At 37.1% G+C, this 21,327-nt stretch overlaps 1 protein-coding gene across 1 annotated transcript in view; it reads right to left on the bottom strand.

Annotated features, from left to right (window-relative positions):
* Positions 1-413: 413 nt before the first annotated feature.
* pcdh11 (protocadherin 11) overlaps positions 414-21,327 on the bottom strand; it is a 210,707-nt gene continuing 189,793 nt past the window's right edge. The window contains exon 6 of the mRNA XM_017475170.3: positions 414-4,053. Coding sequence (XP_017330659.1) covers positions 3,653-4,053 — 401 coding nt within the window. The 3' untranslated portion in view covers positions 414-3,652. The remainder of the gene's footprint in view (positions 4,054-21,327) is intronic.

Here is a 21,327-nt window from a genome sequence, read left to right as displayed (position 1 = left end):
ATCACAGCAGGCTGATAAATAGACATAATGTTACACAAGCTTCAGATACCGGTCACGCTCGAGGACAATTCCCACAGCATTGAGCTCACGCAACGTCTCATTCCCTTCTCAGGGAACAGGGTTACATGCGTAACCCAGACATTTTTCTGTTATGTTTTGGGATTTGCTGTTCGGTTTTGGATTTGATGGTTTGTTTCTGATTTACGTTGTTTTCTTCATTTTGTATTTATTTATTTATTTATTTATTTATTTATTTATTTGGCACTACGAGGCCATCATAGTTTTAAGACCTGTGTGATTATCTTATACTTTATTATTGATATATCCAATATTATATTATATCCAAGCTTCATATTTCACAACAAACAAAGAAATGAGCACTCAAAAACATTTAAAGACACAATATTTAATGATTCAAGTAAAATTCCAAGACAAGAAAAATCATTACACCAAATGTATATGAATGTATTTTTTTTTTTTTTTCATAGATTCTAAAGGGATATTTTACAGGGGTAAGACAATACACAGTATATTTTTTATTGTTTAATAGTGTACTGCTGGCACATAGCAAAGCTGTCATCTTTCAAAGCAATTGTGAAGCACAACAAATGATTAAATTACAAGCAGATCTAGAATAGCAATAGTTTCATATTGTTTTCTTGCTTTATACAAGATGCATGGTGTGTATATTATTCTGACCATCTCTGTGCCAGTATACATACATGCACACACACACAAAGATACCTGCGCTCACATATACTGATGTATGCATAATGAATTCCTACATTATGATGAAGATTGTCTCTATGTTATAAATTGAAGCTTTTTAAACATATTTTATTGATAAGTTCAAAACATCCCAATCACACTTCCCTTTGCCAACATTTTGTCAATATATACATGTATAAATATATTCTAAATATATACATGTCCCCCCCCCCCCCCTTCATTTCCTTTTCCTTTTTTTCTTTGTTTTGCCACATGATGATTAAAGTTGATTTGATGTGTTGATGTGCTGATATTAAGGAGCGCTTGCGTTATCAGTACTACAGTGCATTATCATTACTGCAAGTTCAGATCTATAACACAACCCATGAGTGGTCACATGGCTACACAATGCACCTCTTCACCATCATAAATGGGCCAAGGGTCAAAGGTCACAACGTACTCTCAAGGTCATGCAAATGCAATAGATGAGAGCTAGTGAGATATGAATTTCCTCACACAATATTCCAGAGTATTATAAATAAATGCTTTTGTTTAATGTTGCTGATTCATGTTGCTTTCACAATGCACTGGATAGTAAGGTATAAAACATAAAAAGTGTTAAAAGGGAGAAAAGGGAGAATTGTTATGAACATAGTATACATTTATGTATTTTTCTATTAGTGATTTTTGCAGATTTTTTTAACTTGCAAAAACTTTGGAACCAAATGTAACTCAACTAAACTAGCTACACACTATATATACTGATTATTTATTAAATATACCTTTATGAATATTTTATTATTAAGAGCTCATTTTCTTTAGCTAGTGGTGAATTGAAATTGTATGGCATTTTGTTTTCTGTTTAAACATTGCTGAAATATTGTGGATGCATGCAGTTTGAAAACAATGTGAAATTTTTCTCCAGACTAATCTGAACAGTTTAAAAACCTCAAATGGTATACTTAAATTTGCTTAGTCTAATTACCAGCTCATAACTATCAACAAAATAATGACTGGTGACAAAACATATGAATTTCTAGAATTTCTAGACTGCCATAAATTAATGCAATTAGAATTTTTAACCTTGGCTCTCCCTTTTTATCTCTTCCATGAGTAGAGTAGTGTTCATCCAACAAGCATTAAACCTCTATTCAAATGATACTGTCTTAGGAAGCAGAAGAGTGTTCTACAGTGCAGCCAGTCCATGGCAGTATCGCCTGACGCAGTACCACCCTATAGTTCTTCTCATTGATTAACAGTGTTAAAGGGGATTTTTTTTTGCTGTAGTCCAGGGAGTTGCTGCCAATGCAACTGTGCATTCTCTCAGATCAATGAGCAATACGGCAGAGCCAGGCTCATCATACCACTCTCCTGGCATACATTCCTCCACTGCTATTCCACCTAATTTATAAGAAAGTAATTTTTTGGATCACTAACTCAAATGCTTTGGTTTCATCAGTATGTACTAAGCAGAATTGCTGAATTAAAGAAAGTATGCTTGCTGAAGCTGGCTCTTTGGGGTCTGCCTAATTCCAAATTAATATAGAAAATAAAAGAGTGCATGGGAATTTGTTTTATTCAAAGAAGCAAAGAAAAAATAAAGAAAAATGCCTAATTAACTGCACTTTGACGTTTGTTATTACAGTTTCAGTCCTTGATATTGCTTGGTGGCCTTATGATTGACAATGTCTACTATAAGTCTTTAGGTCTGCATGATGAATACAGCTTAATTTTTTCCACTTATAGCTCATAACTAACTATGGAAAGCTACAGTGTGGATGTGAGAAACAAGAGCTTCTATTTTTATTTAGCAGTCAAAAAGCATACAGGTCACAAATAACTTTGAGGTCCTTGACTGAAGTAAAAACCAAAGAAGAATCCGCATCAGGAACTTAGGGACCTAGCGTTATGTTGTTGTTTTTTGTTGTTTTTTTCTCCATGGATTTTAAAAGAGTAGTGGGCCACAAAGGTAACACACACCCAGACATGCACACAAAGAAAAAGTAAGCCAATTATACTATTACAGAGCAGTCTTCCACAGCTATGGCTGCTACAGTGATTACAGATCAAAGTAATTATACTATCAGGAGATCTCATAATTGGTTCCATAGCACTTGTTAAGGTGCATAAATTGTATATTTCAAGACTGAAACTTGATGTAGGAGAGAAGGAAAACAAAGGACGGCTCTTTAGCACATCTGTCTGTGCCTTCCCAGGCTTGGTTAATAAGAAAATGAGTAGGTTCCTAATAATGGGAGAAAATAGGGTGTCAATGCATGGAAACTACAGACATTAGAGGAAGCCTCGCTTTTCAGTTCATGAAGAAAAATAGCTGATTTCTTGAGAAAACTTTCTACATGTTATTAGAGAGTGAGATAAATATTTGTAGTGAGGCATAATAACATGTCTGTTGTCTGAACAGAGTCTCTGCAACACGCAGATGAGGAGAAAAATTTTCTAGAAACAATTCACGCTATATACTCACTGAATTTCACTGAATCACTCACACAAATAACACCTCACTAACTTCATTCAACAGCATATATGTGTGTTCCATAATTACGCCATATTTAAAACTCTCAAAAAACATTGACATCATCTCTGGAGCTCGATTCGTTAGCCGCTACCTACCAAAGATACACCTTTTTTTTATTATTATTTAACTCTGTTTTTCACTTGAGATGCTACTTTGGTTTAGATCTACGGATTATGTAGTCTGGTGACTATAGAGTCTGGTGTTGTGAGAGTATTATTACTGTCCGTTCACTTAATTGATTTTTATCCTGACAAAGACAAAAAAAAAGAAATGCTTTTATAAGCATTGGAAATACAGACTGATAAACTTTGTTAAGATTTTATTTTGTCAGTTGTCAACTTAGTAATGGTTTTCTCATCACTGACTTTTTGTGTTGCTGTAGCTTACTGGAAATGCTTGCTTCTTGCTTTACAGCTGATGCTCATGTAAGAATGCAGAGGAGACGCCAGTACCCGAGTTCTGCGGGCTCGATGTGGCAGAGAAGCTGGCCAAAGGAATGACCTTCACAGCATCCTCTTTCTTGCTACAGTGTCTGTCCAGTGTGCTGTAGAACTGAGGCCGATTGCTCCCTTTGTCCAGATCATCTCTGGGCACAGATCTGCTGAGGGTGTGACGCCCGTCTGGCATGGCGCCGCTGCGTGCCCAGCTCTGCTGAAGGCTGAACGAGGGCAACGTGGCAGCAGCAGTCGTCTGGAACTGGGTCACCGCCGGAGGCATCCAGCAGCTGTCAGAATGGCCGAGGATCAGACATTCCTGGGTGCAGGTCTCCGAGGCCTCAGTCATGGCCTTCTGCAGGTTCACTTCAATAGCTGTTGAAGAAAAGGGGCAGGATGAAAATGCTCAGGGGTTCTTGATATTAGAGAAGAAAACATGAACTTTAAAGAAAATATTTTAGCTGTAGCTAATTGCAGCAGTTATAAATGTTTAATTAATCTCATAATGAGCACAACACAATCAAGTATGTTTATATTCCCATGGTCTTCACTGTTTACCTGCAATATGCACTGAATTCCCTGTAGTTTAATTAAAGTACTAAAAAAAATGAAAGTCTCATTTGTGTGTGAGAGTGGCTCTACCACATTAAAGAATTAATGAACAGCTCCTACAAGCCATTGTTTATTTTAATGGCTGTCATTGTGGCACACTTCACATCTTCAGATCTTTTCCATATCTGATGAATTTGGTCAAGTAAAATCAGACAGAGAGCTCTGAAGCTCTGAAGCACCTACAGCCTTGACATTGCCTAATTGTTAGCATATTTGACAATGTCTTAGGCACAATGAACATAGCTTTGAGGAACCGCATTTGATTTCAACAAAGGAAGAGAACTGGAAGGTTCTCCAACATCCTACCTCATTAAGTCTGCTCTGACATCGTACATCCGATGGATCTAGGAACATGCCTTAGTCTAAACACTGAAGCCTGTCCGCTCAGATAATTAGAATGTAAACCAGTATTTTCAGAGCCTGCTGTCTTATGTTTCTTTACCCACTAAGAAAATAAAACAAACATTTTATAAAACAGACATTTTATAGTCTTGTTAGGCCTTCACTTTGAGCTGTCATGTAGAAATAATTTATCATATTTGCATGAGTAAGTATGCTATCAATAACTGAGCAGGACTCTACAGTATCTCTGATTTTGTCACATTCTCTGTTTTGCATGCTTTGGTGATTTTTATTTGCTAACCCCCAGCCAGCTTACTTAAAGATTTAATCATGTTTATGACCATCTAGGAAGGACGAAAATGGCATTATGCTACACTAAATCCATAAGCATTCAGGTTTATTGTCAGTCAGAATAATCCTCATATGATCTATAAAAAATGCATTTCTCTTTACAGCAGCTTTAGAATGTACAGATGGGAAAGAATGAAAGTGAGAGAGATGCGCACACACAGAAAGAGAGGTGAGAAAAAAAACAAGAGAGAGAGAAAGATACAGACATGTGGCTGGATCCCTCCGGTCCTGCACTGTTCCAGCCTGCCTCAGAGAATCTGTGCATAAATCAACCAAGCAGTAAATGTGCCACCTTTCAGAGGGTCACTAACTTCATTAAGGAAAAATGATGCTACTCACTCACTCTATGCACACGCAGAATAAACCGGGGGCCAGAGCGCTCGCACAGCCTTTGCTGTACTGTAAATCACCTCCAAGCTGCTTGGGAAATTGGAGGTGTCTTTCCAAGCCATTGTTCTTCGCAGGACCAAACACTTCACGCCACAATGGACACATTCGTCCATGCTGGCAAACACACACGCTTGCAGCGTACTCACCTGTGCTCCCAAACGTCGCCTTTTGTGCAGAGACAGCAGAGATCAGCTCAAAGTGCACAAGCTCATGTGTAATTATATAATGTTTGAAAGGTGATTTCAGTGTCTTGGTGCTTTCTACAGAGGGGCAGCACAAGCAGTCAGTGACACTATGTCAACAGCCAGAAGTGCTACTATTTTTTAATTATTTTTTTTGCATCTGATATTTCACATTAAATAGCTCCAAATATGGAGTCGGTATCAGTTTCCACCTCCTGGTATTGCTTGACTGATGTGACTGGTATTGCTTGACTGATGTGACTGGTATTGCTTGACTGATGTGGTGACAATGTTGAATGCTTTCATCAGCCAGAGGCAGCTCACTCTGATGCTGTTTAAGTGTCTTTTGCATTCAGAAGGAATTGCCACTCTCCTGCTATGTTTTTTTATTTTTTTATTATTTGCTCATACCACATGCACAGTCCCATGCATTTGAAAGTTATACCCAAATATCCCATATTTTTCTCAGCAAAGCAAAGACCTCCTGCTGATTTGAAAATCTGAATATTGTGTAAAATATGTGTAATCTATAGTACAGTCTCTCAGGCATCATACACCCGGAGATGTTAGAAAAACCCATGTTTAAAGGGAAATTGGCTTCTCAGCTACAGTATGTGGATTCGAGTCTTGTTTCTTGTGAGCATTTTTTAAAATGACCAGTTGCTATTGATTGAGGCCTTGACTGATTCAGGCTGGTAATTATAGTGGTACAAATGCTCTGAGATGTTTTTCGTCTCCTTTTCTCTGCAAATGTTTTTCAGTTCCTTGACTCTTAATCAGATGGTCTTCCCTTTTGACTCAGCTGGTGCAAACTGCGAGCTTGCTTTTATATGGTTTACTGCCTTTAAAAAGCAAGATTCTGTCCTCCTTTGACTTTTTTGCCAACAAACGCAATGCACAAATACACAACCCAAAGTTATTTAATCAGAAACAAAACTTTATCTTATCTTGCATCTAAAACTTGCTCAAATTGCATAGTAGACAAGTGGAAAGAAAATTAACCTAATGGAAAGAGATCTAAAATAAATACACATCCAAAGCTTTGTGTGGCATTTGTGTCAGAGAAAATGACAGTAAACACAGATGACACACAGCAACAGGGCCACTCAGGAAAACAGCATGACCTGATGGGATAGACGAGGGATGATTACTCATCTCATTACAGTAGCATGTGCATACCTATTACTACCAATTAAAGGGCTAATTGCATAAATATAGAACATTATTTCCCCATCCTTCCAAACAGTCTCTGGTGGGACAGAAAGCTTGTGCACCATAACTGGAGTAACACTGTTGTAAATTTGGGTGTAAAATAGTAATAATAATAATATCACACAAGTGAATATTACTGAGCTTAGGTTACACATATATTTTCATTTATCACACTGTTTATTATATAGATATAATATTTTTTTTTATAAACAATATCAATATTATAGATTTGAAAAATCACGCTAATCATTTATTTTTCCAATATACTATCTGAACACATAGTCATTAGAGCTTGTTTCCTATCCAATATAACTCGACTTATTCAAGCTTTTAATAGGTTGTTGCATGAGTGACATTTTCAAGGACACCACTTTTCGTATGCAAATGAAGCAGAAATGACTCTTCATAAAATTTATGAAGCTAAAAAGATGTCAGTGGTCTGTGCACACTCTGCTACATTTCCCTCATCAGAAATACATAACGGTTTAATTTTCATAGAACTGACAAAATTGGCCAATTAAACTGGAAGTTCAAATGTTGTAGTATTTAAATAGTGGTTACGTTGTTTAGATAATTATAGTCAGTAGAGGTTGATTGGTGTGCATACTGTATAAGTCAAACTGCAAACAGAAATTCAGGAATTCCTTGAAAAGAATAAAATCTAAGTTGTAATCCTACGGCATTGGGCATTGTACGTCTAAATCAATTTGGTGAAAGATACCAAAAGGAACATAGCAAACGAGGCAAAGCCTAAAAAAATTATATATAGGAATCCAGTCAGGGTTAAACACAATGTTCAACGTTCAATAAACTGTCTATTTAATAAGAACATGTGCTCATAAACGATCCCATGTTGTCAGCCAAAATGAAATTTGAAAGAAATAATTGAGTTTGTAATTGCACAGACTGTCATTTTATTATAGCACCACTCTGCCTCTACATCTGGATTGGCAAATGGGTGATCATTAATAATAATGAAGCCATTTAACCCCATGGGCCTTTTACAAGGGGAGCGATGCCATTTTTCAAATGTTGGACATGACCATAAGGTGAAAGAAGAGGCCTACTTTTCATTCTTACTGAGCAGAAAAGGGCCACTTACTGGAGGATGGATGCATTTTATCATGATTTCACTCCAGGTCCTCCACTACTACTTCATCACTGGTAATGTGTGATTTACACTTTTATTTTTGAAGAATGACTGATATGAATTTGTGCCGCTTTTCCACATTAAGTTATTCATGAATTCTTCAATGTACAAATGATATTAAGGCACAACAGGCTGCAAACAAATTTTACGACCAAGGGCAAATATCATACCAAAAGTGAAAAAAGATTTTAGACATATGAATGTTGACAACATTTTTCACACAGTTATGGGAACATTTCAGCAGCCATTTGTGCTCGACAGTTGAAAAAGGAGCAGCTGTCTTTTGGAGTGGTCTGGGGTTTTCTCAGTTGTGGCTTTATGAGTAACTTTCTCTGACAAAATCAATGTTGCAGAGACTTTTTTGCCATCAAAGGGGATCTTGGTTATAACTCTGAGGATTAATGACAATGGTAATCTTTTCCCCCCCTCCAAAACTGTTAGAGGGTTAAGAATAAATTTAGATTGCAGTGCTTTTTAAGACATGAGAAAGAATTGACTTGCTGTCATTACTGTAGCTGAATAAAAAATAAAAAATGCGGCAATTTAGACTTGTTACCCATGTGCACTTTCGTGGCGTTACACTTACACTTTGCAATCTTGTAGAATGCAACACAGTTTCTTGACACAGTTCCTCCACATGCATACACATTTCGCCATCTGTTACTGCTAACTCTTACTGATGGCGAAGAAGAACTAAGTCAAAAGCAGTAGGGGCCATCCATGTGTGACTTCTGTACTTGAATAAATATCAGCAAATCTGTCTACAGAACGTCTTCCAAATTCGTAATGTACAAATAGAAGTGCTCAGTGGGTGAAACGCTCAGCTCCTTAGTTATTTAGCATCATTTACACCTGTATGAAAAAAACCACCAAAGCTTGCAGCACATGTGCACAACTTGTGAACTTGCAGTTTTCAGAAAATGTTGCCATACTTTAAAGCACTTATTAATATTCTTGTTGCTGAGAAATCCTAAAAGCATTTGGTGTTGAGGATAACTGTCAAACATGCGATATTTTCTAAAAGGTAAGAGTGATGACTATTTATGAGTAAAAATTAGCAATAACATTTTCTACTGTGTATATATTCCAGTATTCAACTGTCCAATTTCAGTGAGTATGTACTCATGATAGCCTCAGATTCTTGCTCTTGGCTGACAGGAGTGGAACTTGATGTGGTCTTCTGCTGTTGTAGCCCATCCACCTCAAGGTTTGATGTGTTGTGTTCTCTGAGATGCTTTTCTGCTCACCATGGTTGTTAAGAGTGCTTAGTTGAGTTACTATAGATTTCCTGTCAGCTCAGACCAGTCTGGTCATTCTCCTCTGATCTCTCTCATCAACAAGGTGTTTCATACGGCAGACCATCCACTCACAGGATGTTTTTTATTTATTTTTTATTATTATTATTTTTTTTTTGCATTCTGTCTGTCTATAATCTAGAGACTGTTGTGTGTGAAAGTCCAAAGAGATTCACAGTTTCTGAAATACTCGAACAAGGCATCTGGCATCATCAGCCATGCCATGCTTAAAGTCACAGAGATCACACTTTCTCCCTATTCTGATGTTTGATGTGAACATTAACTGAAGCTCATGACCTGTATCTGCATGATTTTTTTGCATTGTGCTGCTACTACATGATTAGATTATCATGAAGGCATACAGATGTTCCTAATAAAATGGATGATGAGTGTGTTGTCAGCTGAATTCAACTAAAGCTAACACCTAGCTCACAAACCATTTGGGAACCAACATACAGAACAAGACATATTAGCAAAAAATTAATAAATTAGTCTTACTGGTAGATTGTGGGGTGTAACATATTAAATTACACATATATTACATATACATAAGTCAAAGTAATAATATATATGTTGAAATAAAGAGATAAGAACTAAAAGTAATGATCCATCCATCCATCTTCTATACCACTTATCCTTCCTTCAGGGTCACAGGGAAACCTGGAGCCTATCCCAGGGAATATCGGGCACAAGGCGGGGTACACCCTGGACAGGGTGCCAATCCATTGCAGAGCACACTCACACACGCATTGACACACCCATTCACCCACTACAGACACTTTGGACTGGGGGAGGAAACCGGAGTACCCGGAGGAAACCCCCGCAGCACGGGGAGAACATGAAAACTCCGCACACACAGGGCCACAGTGGGAATCGAACCCCCGACCCTGGAGGTGTGAGGTGAACGTGCTAACCACTAAGCCCCTAAAAGTAATGATATTATGTCAAAATAACATCATAGCACTTATTTTTCTTTAACTCGCGGTTCAGAGCTTCTGTACAAACTAAATGAATTAGGATAATGTCATTTTCAGTATGACATATATATAGCTATCCAACAACTTGGATGAATTGTGAGCAAATCCCACCTAGCAGGGTTTTACACACCTTTATGCAGACAGACTGCATTTAGTGGGTGCTTACAAAATATTATCTTTGCAGGCAGACACTCAAGGATTGGTCAAAAAGTAGCCTAAATAAAACAGTTCCATTTCATTTAGGTAAAATATATTTATGTTGTATTATGGTAGAAAGAAGCATAGTATCAGCAGAAACCTCTATTTTGGTCAAAAGCATCATTTTTGGTTGTGTTCCAGAATTAGGTCTCAGTGATATATCATGTTGATATTTCTGTAAAGCTGCTTTGAGACAATGTCTATTGTAAAAAGCGCTATACAAATAAAATTGAATTGAACTGAATTGAATTGAGTGACATATGTGGTGGTTGGTAAATTTGTATTTTCTGTATGGTTTCTCAATACAGCAGAAATAAAAGGACATTTTTGTACAGCAGAGGGTTGATCTAGTCCACAGTTGAGTGCATGCTTTAATTTGCAGCAGTTACAATGATACTTTAACACTGAAAAGTGAGTAATTCAGTGTTAAGAATATATCAACTGCCGCATGCTTAATGCCTGAGAGCCCCAGCTTCACACCACTCTAGTTCTTTGTCACTTTCTCTTTCTTTCATTCCCTCCACCTTTGTCTCACCATTTTCTTTCCCCTCTGTGTCCATGTTGTCATTGACCCGACGAAACTATAAGAAATTGCAGACGAAAAACAACATTTAATGATACGACATTTACTGAGACCGAACAGACAGAAGTCACAGGTAGGCATTCCCAACAAAAGACAGAGATTTTTTTCTCTATCACTCCTTTTTCAAACGACAAAGAATATTATTGACTCAGCCAAGATTAAAACACCAAAACAAATAATGGAACAGCATCAAGGACAAGGTGCAGCAGGGAAAAAGCAGCCTCAAACATGACAGGTCAGCTGCTCTCCTCTGTTTTCCCTTTTGTTAGTCTTGATTAAAAACATGCAGCAGCTCACAGATTTGATTTTTTTTTTTACCCCTGGATATAAATTAAAAAATATATTCCTTATGAGTCATGTCATTTATATAATAAGGTGTTGATATATATATCATCTTGCACAGACAAACATATTGAATTTGAATGTGAAGTAAATGAAACAAATCCTTATTTCTATTCCCTTTGTGACTGGATAAAAAAAACAAAAAAACATCCATGTCACTGCACTCTGTCTTATGACTACTTGACTTTTTTTCTACTGAGCTCTCGTTGGCTGATGGGCCTGATTGCGTGGTGTTCATTATGTCTGATGGCCCCTACCTCTTGTCTCCTCTCCTCCGCTTAGGCCTCTCCTCCATTAAGAGTGTGGAGGAGGAAAGGAGGAGGAGGTGGGCACAGCGTCAACACAATCAGTACTGCCCAAACACACAGCGTGCGCCGAATAGACGAGAGGCGCAAACACCATAACAATCAGCAATCAGCACTGATCATGATAATCACAGGGAGAGTGCTACAAGATCCATGCTGCGCTCTCCCAGCTTGCCAAGAGTGGTTATTGTGTTGATAGGTCGGCGTGTGAAGAGAAGTAATAAATTCATCCGTAATTTGAGAGGTAAGAAAAGAAAATGCAACTCTTGTTTTAAAAAAAAGCATGTATTTCAATATGTAGGTGGAAATTTGGCAGCAGAAGTGACCTTTTCTTAGTATAATGCTTTTTGAAGTCCAAGAGGAAGGAAACAATTTCTTTGATGGGGGGAAACTCTACCTCGTATACTGAGAGGGTGCTTTTATGAAAAGATAACATAGATGGATGGAGCAATATGTGCAAGAGATTAAGGGGAACTGTGAAGACAAGGGAACTGAAAGAGCCATGCTCTGCCTACTCTTAAACCCACTCACCATTCATATCGGCTATTTGAAAAGCCAGGAAAGTTCTATATGGTGGTCAGCTATAACTTTAGGGAGCTCACACAAATATGCTCTCAGAGATATGAAAATAAAAATAATAATAATAATACAAATCTACCAACAACCTACACTATAGCAGGTGTACCCAAGTACTTAAAAAAGTACTGTAGCATGGCCATAGTTCAGCAATTCTAGTTTTCTAGCTCATCGAACCAGAGACTAGCTACCAGGCTAGAAACATTAGTTCAAAAAGGGAGGAGTTTTACAGACTTTCATACATTTTTCATTTTATTTACCATAACTGATCTGAAGAAACAACAACAACAACAAAAAAACTACGTCTAAAATATAATGCTTAAAAATGACTGGACAGAGAAGTATGGATTTATTTTATGGATTTATTTATTTATCTATGTCAAACTCAAAACAGATATCTGTTCAGAGTCTGTGGTAGTAGTTGAAAGTTTATTAAACCACTACAAACTGTTTTATTTTTAACCTTGAACTAATCACTAACGGTTAAGCACAATAAGGTAACTCTGGTCAACATTCAGTCATGTTAGGTTCTTATCCAAATATTTGTAAGCAAGGGATTATATGCTATATATTTTAGTTGAATACCCTTAATGTATATCATATAATATACAGTATATAAGTATAATTAGCCTTTATCAGATAGATTTTTGCTTGTCTAAAACATACCATGTGCATATTTATCAGTTCAAATCACTTTAAAATTCTACTCAACCAATAATAGAATACAACTGGCTTGAAATACAGCCTTTAACTCTTGGTGTAGTCTATAGCGAGCCCCCTCAATGTGTGAGGAAATAAACTATTACTCTGGATCCACAATATATCTGTTAGTCACTTGTGATTTGTTCTTGTTCCCTTAGCCATATATTTCTGTAACTGCTGCTATGGTCAGGGAGATAGTGAGTACATGGCATCAAAAGCGGCCATCCTTCAACCCTTTACTGGCAGGACAGAAAGCCGCTTGCCACAGTTGCTCCTTTGTCTTTGAAAATAAATGTCTGTGAAAAAGACAGAATCTGTTACATTGTGAATTGGGTGAGAAGAAGTCTGCTAATTAACTGTTACCAGGAAAAAAAAAAGTGATAAAAACTCAGTTTCTTTGTGTCAGTGATATATCCTTGAGGCCAGTGTACTTGCTACATGGCCTCTGATTATTTCAAGAGACAAACCAGTTCTTTGAAAATGAGCTAAGAATAACATGAGTGCCTCTGAGGCTTCTTACTGAAAAGCTTCAGAGCCTTGATAAAGTTTCTGCAATGTTAACACACTTGTTTCATGAGGATTAGACACGGCTCGAAGCGTGAATAATTTGACTTTGTTTTTTTCTTTCAAACACGATTGAAGAGCAGATTTTATGTGTTGGGTTAACATGCAGTGTTACAGTCCCAGTCAAACAGTGCATTAAATTATTAAAGGTGGTCCAGCATATCTCAAAGGAAATGGAAGCAGGAAAATCAAATCATAGGGGAAGAAAATGTATGTATATATATTTTTTGTTTTATTGAAGTTCTAAAACGTTATCATAAAACATGTGCATTTCTGCTGCGCTCATCCTTTTCCATACACCTTCTTATAAAAGAGGGACATTATTCCTTCTTCCTTTATACATAAACTACATAAACCTTTTTTTGGGTTAGTGTTTTGGCACGTGAACACTTTCGTGTATTATTTATGAATATATATATAGAGTAGAGATGCTGTTTATTTCTCTTTGGTTGTCTAGTAGCAGTCAATGTCAATCAAATAGAAACTACATGGATTGCAGGGCTAAACCTGCTGTCTTTCCAAGATAAAAAGACATCTATATATGGTTTCATTTCTGGCATCTGCATTAGATTAATTGCAGTTAGCAAATATCTTAAAGCAGATTTCTGGACTGTTGAACAGCACCACCAATGGTCATAAAAAAATACACAGAATGGTATTAAGAACATACAGCCTTTCACTGACAGTTATGTCAAAATTCATTTGGGCAGATATTTTTCAGCCAGCTTCGTTGACCCATCCGTAATACATCAACACATGTTAGAAAGCACATGGGAAATATAGTTACAGGTGTAATGAACATGAGAAATGTGGATTATTCAGATTATCAAAACTTGCCCCGCAAAATTTGGAGTATATCTAAAAGTAAATAGACTAAGTACATGCTGTCCAGTCAAACAAAAGGACAGATGACAGAAACATAAGCTTATTTTTTTTCCCTCTCATTTTCTATTGTTTTGTCATCTGGTAATCCCCACCAAGCAGCCAGCTCTCCTCTGTCATATGACAGATACTAATTGAGGATGGTAAAAGCTAACACATGCTTCCTCCATGACACATGAATCCAGGCGACTACATCTTTTTGACGTGTGACACACTCGGCGGAAAGAACTATTTGCCCTTTTCTACATACTGTAAATCAGTTAACAGATTCCCAAAATTGTCTGGTGTCACTATGATTGACAGGGGAGAGAGAGTATGCAATCCCTCCCACCCACAGAGCACAAACAGTTTTGCTCCCTAGGATCCCAGTCACAGATGGCTGTTGGCATTGCTGGGATTCAAACTCGCAATCTCCTGAAAATAGGGTGAATTTTTTTTCTGCATTACTTATAAAGTTTTTTTTTTCTTTCTTTTTTTGTGTTTTTGTTACCTTATATACTTACCATGTTTGGTATTCAGAGGAAACATGGCATGGAACCAGTAGAGCATTACAGACTTGAAACACTTTTTTTTTAAAAAGAAAAGAAATTAAGATGCTGCTGTCTTTCTATTTAAATGTGTGTATAATAATTTGCCCCACATCATTCTTATTATGCCATCAGTGAAATATTTATATTTATATACATATATATTTCATAATGATGATGATTTCACATAAGAAGATTGTTGTTTTTTAAGATGCTAACAATTAAATGCATATACATGTTGTACACACATGCATAAGCATGTCTCCACATTACTCATACACACTCCAGGAGCAGGGTGAAAAATGTGTGTATAAGAAAATATTTTTAGGGCTATTTTTTTCCCCCCACATATGAGCAATCAATGCAAGAGCTATGCCAGGGGCACTTACTGTGAGATGCTGAAGAATTATAGCAGTAGAAGGTGAAATGGATTTTTAGACCCCAGTAACAACAGGAAGTAATAGGCAACAACAAAGACAACAACGACAACAAAAAAAAAACCTCTGACAGTTTGTGTAAAAAGAAAAAAGAAAAAAAAAAAAGAAAAAAAGAAAAAACCCCAAAAAACAAACAAACAAAAAACCAGCTTGGATTATTTATTTAGGCTTAGCAGCATGTCAGGGCTATTGTCTTGATAAATAAAGCATATTTTCCCTTCTCTTAGTCTTCCAGATGCAGCATCATCATGGATTGAATTACTAGCCTATAGCTTTTCCAAGAAAAAGAGAAAAAAAACATGAGAGCAGTAGGAGTGTAACTTCAAGATCTAACATCGAAGACAGCTTCTTAGGCCAAGTGGTGAGTAGTGATCAAGAATATATACAGAATTATCTAACTTTTCATGTGAATGCATGAGTATTGCTTATTAGCAGCATAGTGGCCTTGCTTTGTGCTCTGAGAAGAGGAAACTTAACTCCAATACAAATACGGCATGAAAAACCAATAGATGAGTGATCTCTAAAAGAGCAGACACACTGGTTTCCAGGAAAAGGCACATGGCCACGTTGCAGAGAGCACCAAAGGCCAAGACATGCAGGGAGTGAGAAGAATTGGAAATAGCCACAGGGCCTGTGCTCAATAGACTGCCTGAAACCTATTGACCTCATTGCCTTGATTTTTTTTTGTGTGTCTTGCCTGAGGTGATCACCATCAAACATTAACCACAAGTGCAGCGGATTTATGTATGTGTCCAAGTCTGGATCAGGCATATACAATATGCCTGGCCAAAGGACTGCAGAAATAGAGGATGGACTGAACATGTCATCCATTCTGGACATATTTTGTTCTCTCTCTCATAACCCTGTGTCTGTCACATTTCATGGTTGGCATCTCTTACAGCTGTAATGTCAGGACCCATTAGTGCGGCATGCTGATGGCACAGAAAGACAGAAGCTCTGCACACCAAATGTCAGGGACTTTTGTCATTGTATCGCATGCTCAGCATCACTGTTTGTTGTCAAAGACCATTCTGCTTCCTATGTACACAGTCTGCTCCAAGTCTCCACCTGAACACACACTGCTATTGATACAATATGTATGACAATGCTATTATTCCCATACCGGAAACCCAAGACAGTGTGCCTCATGCAATATATCTCCACGGGCATTGCAAACAGGTTGGGAGGCAATTCTGCAGAGACAACTGCTTTTAGATTACATTCATTATTCCATGGGGTTTGCTATTCCAGTCTGAGGACAAGAAGCCCAGGCTTTAATTTGGTGCTAAGATTAGCTGCTATTGGTCAGCGTTAGGGCTCAGAGCATGCTACGGCCCATAATATTCAAGGTGATCCCTTCATAATTTCTCACTTTCCAGACCCACTGCTCTCCACTCTAATATTTGATAATTAGGTAAAGCCATCATGTAGACAATTTCGTTTTCAATTAAAACTCCTTCTCCCCTTGTGACCTTGAGAATAACAAGGGAATGCTCTATATAGATCAGTGTTCAGCGTGGACATTTCAGGTGCCATTTAAAAATACATTTTAATTTAAAGCTGAACCCCCTCAGCATCTAATCTTAATGCACATTCACCTTCATAGAGACTGAAGGCGTACCATGAGGTAGACTGGGATAAATGTTAATGTAATTACTGAAGCTGACCCAATTAACTCAGGGGATATGACTGGACACCATCTGAATGACATATTTATGACCATATATTGTGTGGCACTCTTGCAAAAACAGGTTGTAAATTTGTGTGACTCCCATGAGAGCATAAGGCATGCTGATGAGCTACCAATGTGCAGACCTTATAATAATGCATAATAGTGTGATTAGGCTTTAGATCAATATATCAAAAACTTAATATGTTTTAAAAAAAAATATAATGCAGCATGGCCCACACAGATGTGTGAATCTATTTACTACTCACAGTGATGGGGAAAATGAGGATTTATGGGAATTGTAATGATCAATTTATGTGTTATTTTATGGTTATTATTTGTATATAATAGAAATGTGATTAAAGAAGGCTTTCGATATATCTGTTTCTGTCGTAAGGGCTTAACTTAACAAACCACAAATGGGTGGCCAAAGCTTAAATTTTCTGTTTGTTTGACACTTTTGGCATCTACATCATATCATGATAATTATTATCAGCATTATGCCATGCTAAAATTCCCTTTTCCATCAAAAGTTAATTACTTGGCATTCACATAAACCAAAAATTTCTTCACAGAATCCAAATTTCTACTGTCAGTCATGAAACTGAATGTTTTAACCCTTCTGCGCAATATAGTACTGTGGCAGTACACACTAGTCTTTGGTGGTAAGATCGATCATAGGGTTCACACTACATGCAAATCAAGAGATGAACCTTTACTAAATGTAAATGGTCATCACTCGATGTAAATGTGTTGCAAACATTTTTAATCTATAATAAATCAAGAAAATGGCAAGGACAACAAAAAGTTTTTTTCAAAAGTACTGGGCTGCTTATTATGAAGATTTTAATTTGTAATGTTCAAGATTAGAATTTAATTCTAAACAATTAGTGTCCAAAATGTTTTGGGTATAAAATGTTTATGACTATTTGCATTACCACCCATCCAGTTTTCAGGCTATGTCTATGAATCTGGTTTCTAACTGTCACTTTGGAATGTTTTGGAATTTTGAATAGTTCTCCTGAATTTGTGGAAAAAGAGTGACCACTCAATGAGAAATAATTAATAATAATAACAGTAACAATACTACTACTACTACTACTATACTAATTATTATTATTGCTGTTATTATTATTATTATTATTATTATTATTATTATTATTATTATTATTGTTGTTGTTGTTGTTGTTGCTGCTGTTATTATTGTTAGTCAGTACAGTTACCATTGATGTTCTATGATGTGTAATATAACAACTTGGTAAATCTTGCAGTGATAGTCAATTTGAATAATAATGGAATGCCAACTACAACTCTGAAAATTTAGAAAAGCCAAAGACAAGGAATAAATGAGTTTAGCTAGCTAATAGAGAAGCAAACTATTCCCTGGCTCTATTGACCACAACAAACACTGGATTTATTCAGTTTGTTTTTAGCGACTGTTAGCTAATAAGATTTGTAAAATTTAGTTGAATATCCAATAGTAGCTTACTTTTAGCTTAACAGCAAACACATTTAGCATGTGTGCCTTTTATGTACAATTATAAATCTTACTCAGAATTAGTATTTTGCCCCACCCTAGCTTGGCACCCCAATAAAGTCATCGGGTCTAACCTAGCCACCCCATTGTAAAAAGTCTGGCCACACCCTTGTTGTCAATGCAGAAATCAGAATTTCTCATTTTGGACTGTCATGTGACGACTACTATGAGCTTGTTTTAAAGAACAAACATCTACTGATAGTGAGAAGATCAAATACAAAATTACAGTTGGAAGAAACATTAGGAATGAGTCTACTGGAATTTGTCCTTAAATGTATGTTGTGCCATAGGGGTGTCTGGTTTTGGCTTGTTAAAATGGTAGCAACCCTACCTAAGGAGCAAAATTTACTTTATAGAAACGAGTTTGTCAGAAAGTCAGTTGCAAACCCTGTCCCTCAGACTAAAGTTAGCTATTCAACTTTTCACAGCAGTTGGCTTATAAAACCTCTTCTAAAATTACAATCATGAGACCAATTTGTAGCTCAAAGATGTGTCCTACCATTGGGACTGGAATTTCCATTGCATTCAGTGCAGACGAGTGCACTACCACTGGGATGTAGGTTTCTAGTGCATCCAGCACAGAGAAGCGCAGCACCACTGGGACCTTAGAAACTGAGTTTCTAATACAGCTGTGCCATCTGTAGCCATGGGCACCCAATTGGCCATGTTCTTATTAGTGGGGAAGGACAGCAGGGTCCCTGCCTTCATTAACATAACAAACCAACCAATCAGGTGTCTGCTTGGTCAGTTTATTACCATTCCCCAAGCACACATCAGAGCCTGGTACTGTATAGCTGTGTCATTGCTGGTTTGGAAAGGTACAGTGGCAGGCTGCATATGTCATGGAGGAAAAAAAAACAAACAAACACATGTTGTTTTCTTTCTTGCTCTATTTTAATAGGTACACAGCTGGTAGAACATTATATATGACAACTGTTTGAAATAAATAGATCAGTGAATAACGGCTACTGAGCCAAAAGAAGCACCTCAACATCTCCACCAATGCCCCTAAATATCAAATGGCTTCTGTTCCTAACAAATGATCCCAAAAACAGGTGAATGATCTTTGTGTCATATAAAGTGCAATGCAATTAAAATAAAGCATTGTCTAATTTCACATCAATACTACATGTAGCACAGCTCTAATATTCCTTCAAATAAATATAAAGTTTGTGGTAATGCTGCAAACTGTTAATATAAAAATACTGTGCAATCATACTGGCCTCCGACAGTGCTGCCAATCAGATGAATGTTTATTCAACCCTGCTGCTGCTTTTCATTTTGGAAATCAGCAGAGATGGTGCAGTAGCTTGGAGATGATGGAGGGGAAAACGTTGATTTGTGATTATTATCTTCAGGTTCTCAGTACGGAATGTGTTTTAAGTCAGTGCTTGCGCTACATGCAAAATGTAGTAAATATTCACAAACAAATATTGATACACCTGTATTATGGCTATATATAGTATACACATATACTGTACAGGGATGCATTTAGTGATTTGGGGGCCTATAAGCAATTCCAGGTATGGGACCCCAACAAACCAACTATGCGCCCTTTCACATTTGTAACCCTTATTTTGCTGACTCTCTCTCTCAAGGCACTCAACCTTTTTTTCTAGTGTTTTTTTTTTCACGATTGGAAGGTTGCGAGTTCAAATCCCAGCCCTGCCAAGCTGCCATTGCTGGGTCACTGCTCAGTAGTATAAGTGAGATAAATGTAAGTCGCTCTGGATAAGGGCGTCTGCTAAATGCCATAAATGTAAAATGTAAATACACAGATATTAACTAATAAAACAAATGAAAGAGTTTGGCTACATTCTTTTGTGTCACTTCTATTTTCTTCCTTTTTCTGCTCCACTGGGATAGCTGCGTTCCATTGTTAATTTATTTCCTTGCAACTTTAACTTCACTCTGCTGCTAATGTGCTACTCGCACTCGCTTTAGAACTACTGAGTCTGCTATAAGTTTCTCTAACTCTGGCCAGTGTTAAGCTGCTCACACATCTGCAGTTCTAATGGAAATAGTCTACTTTAATCCATAATAGGGGGCACCGCATTCATAAGGTTAAAACTTTAATGGTGATATCCTGACCAAACAAAATATGGTAGAAATTTAAGACATTAGATATGCCCTGATTCCCTGGGGCTTCGCTTACTGGTTAAGTCCAACACTGATAACGTAGATGCATACATATACTCACTGGCCACTTTAAATTGAACACCTGTACACCTGCTCATTCATGCAATTATCCTATCAGCAAATCAGGTGGTTAATCAACCATCAGAGTCTCTCAAATCTCAGATGAGATCAGAAGATAATGGCAAGACTGGTTTGAGCTGACAAAAAGGTTATGAAACTTCAAATAACCACAGTGCACAACCGTGGTGAACAGAAAGGCATATCAAAAATCACAACCTTCTTTTGAACAATGTTAAACCCTCAGGTGAATGGGCTAAAACAGCAGAAGACCACATCAGACTCTACTCCTGTCAGTCAAGAACATGACTCTGAGGCACAGAATCATGGAAAAAAACAGATAATGATTGGAAAAGTCCAGACAACATTTTCCAATCTTCAACTGTCTGGGTTTGCCAACTGCAGCCTTCTTTTTCTTTATACATAGACAATGCACTAAAATGTAAATTGTAGAGGGAGACTGAAATGGATTAAGATTGATACATTTGTTTCAGGCTTTGAAATCGTAAATTGCACAAAAGTTTATTTAGTTTTTATTTAAAAGTTTATCTGTTTGTTTGAGCTGTTAAGAAAAGGAATATGAAAATGGCCTCACTAACAACAGTATGACAACATCATAA

Source organism: Ictalurus punctatus, chromosome 8 (assembly GCF_001660625.3).
Source record: "Ictalurus punctatus breed USDA103 chromosome 8, Coco_2.0, whole genome shotgun sequence".
In the NCBI taxonomy this organism is placed as follows: Eukaryota; Metazoa; Chordata; class Actinopteri; order Siluriformes; family Ictaluridae; genus Ictalurus; species Ictalurus punctatus.
Note: the sequence above shows the minus strand (reverse complement) of the source record. Positions and strands in the feature narration are given on the sequence as shown.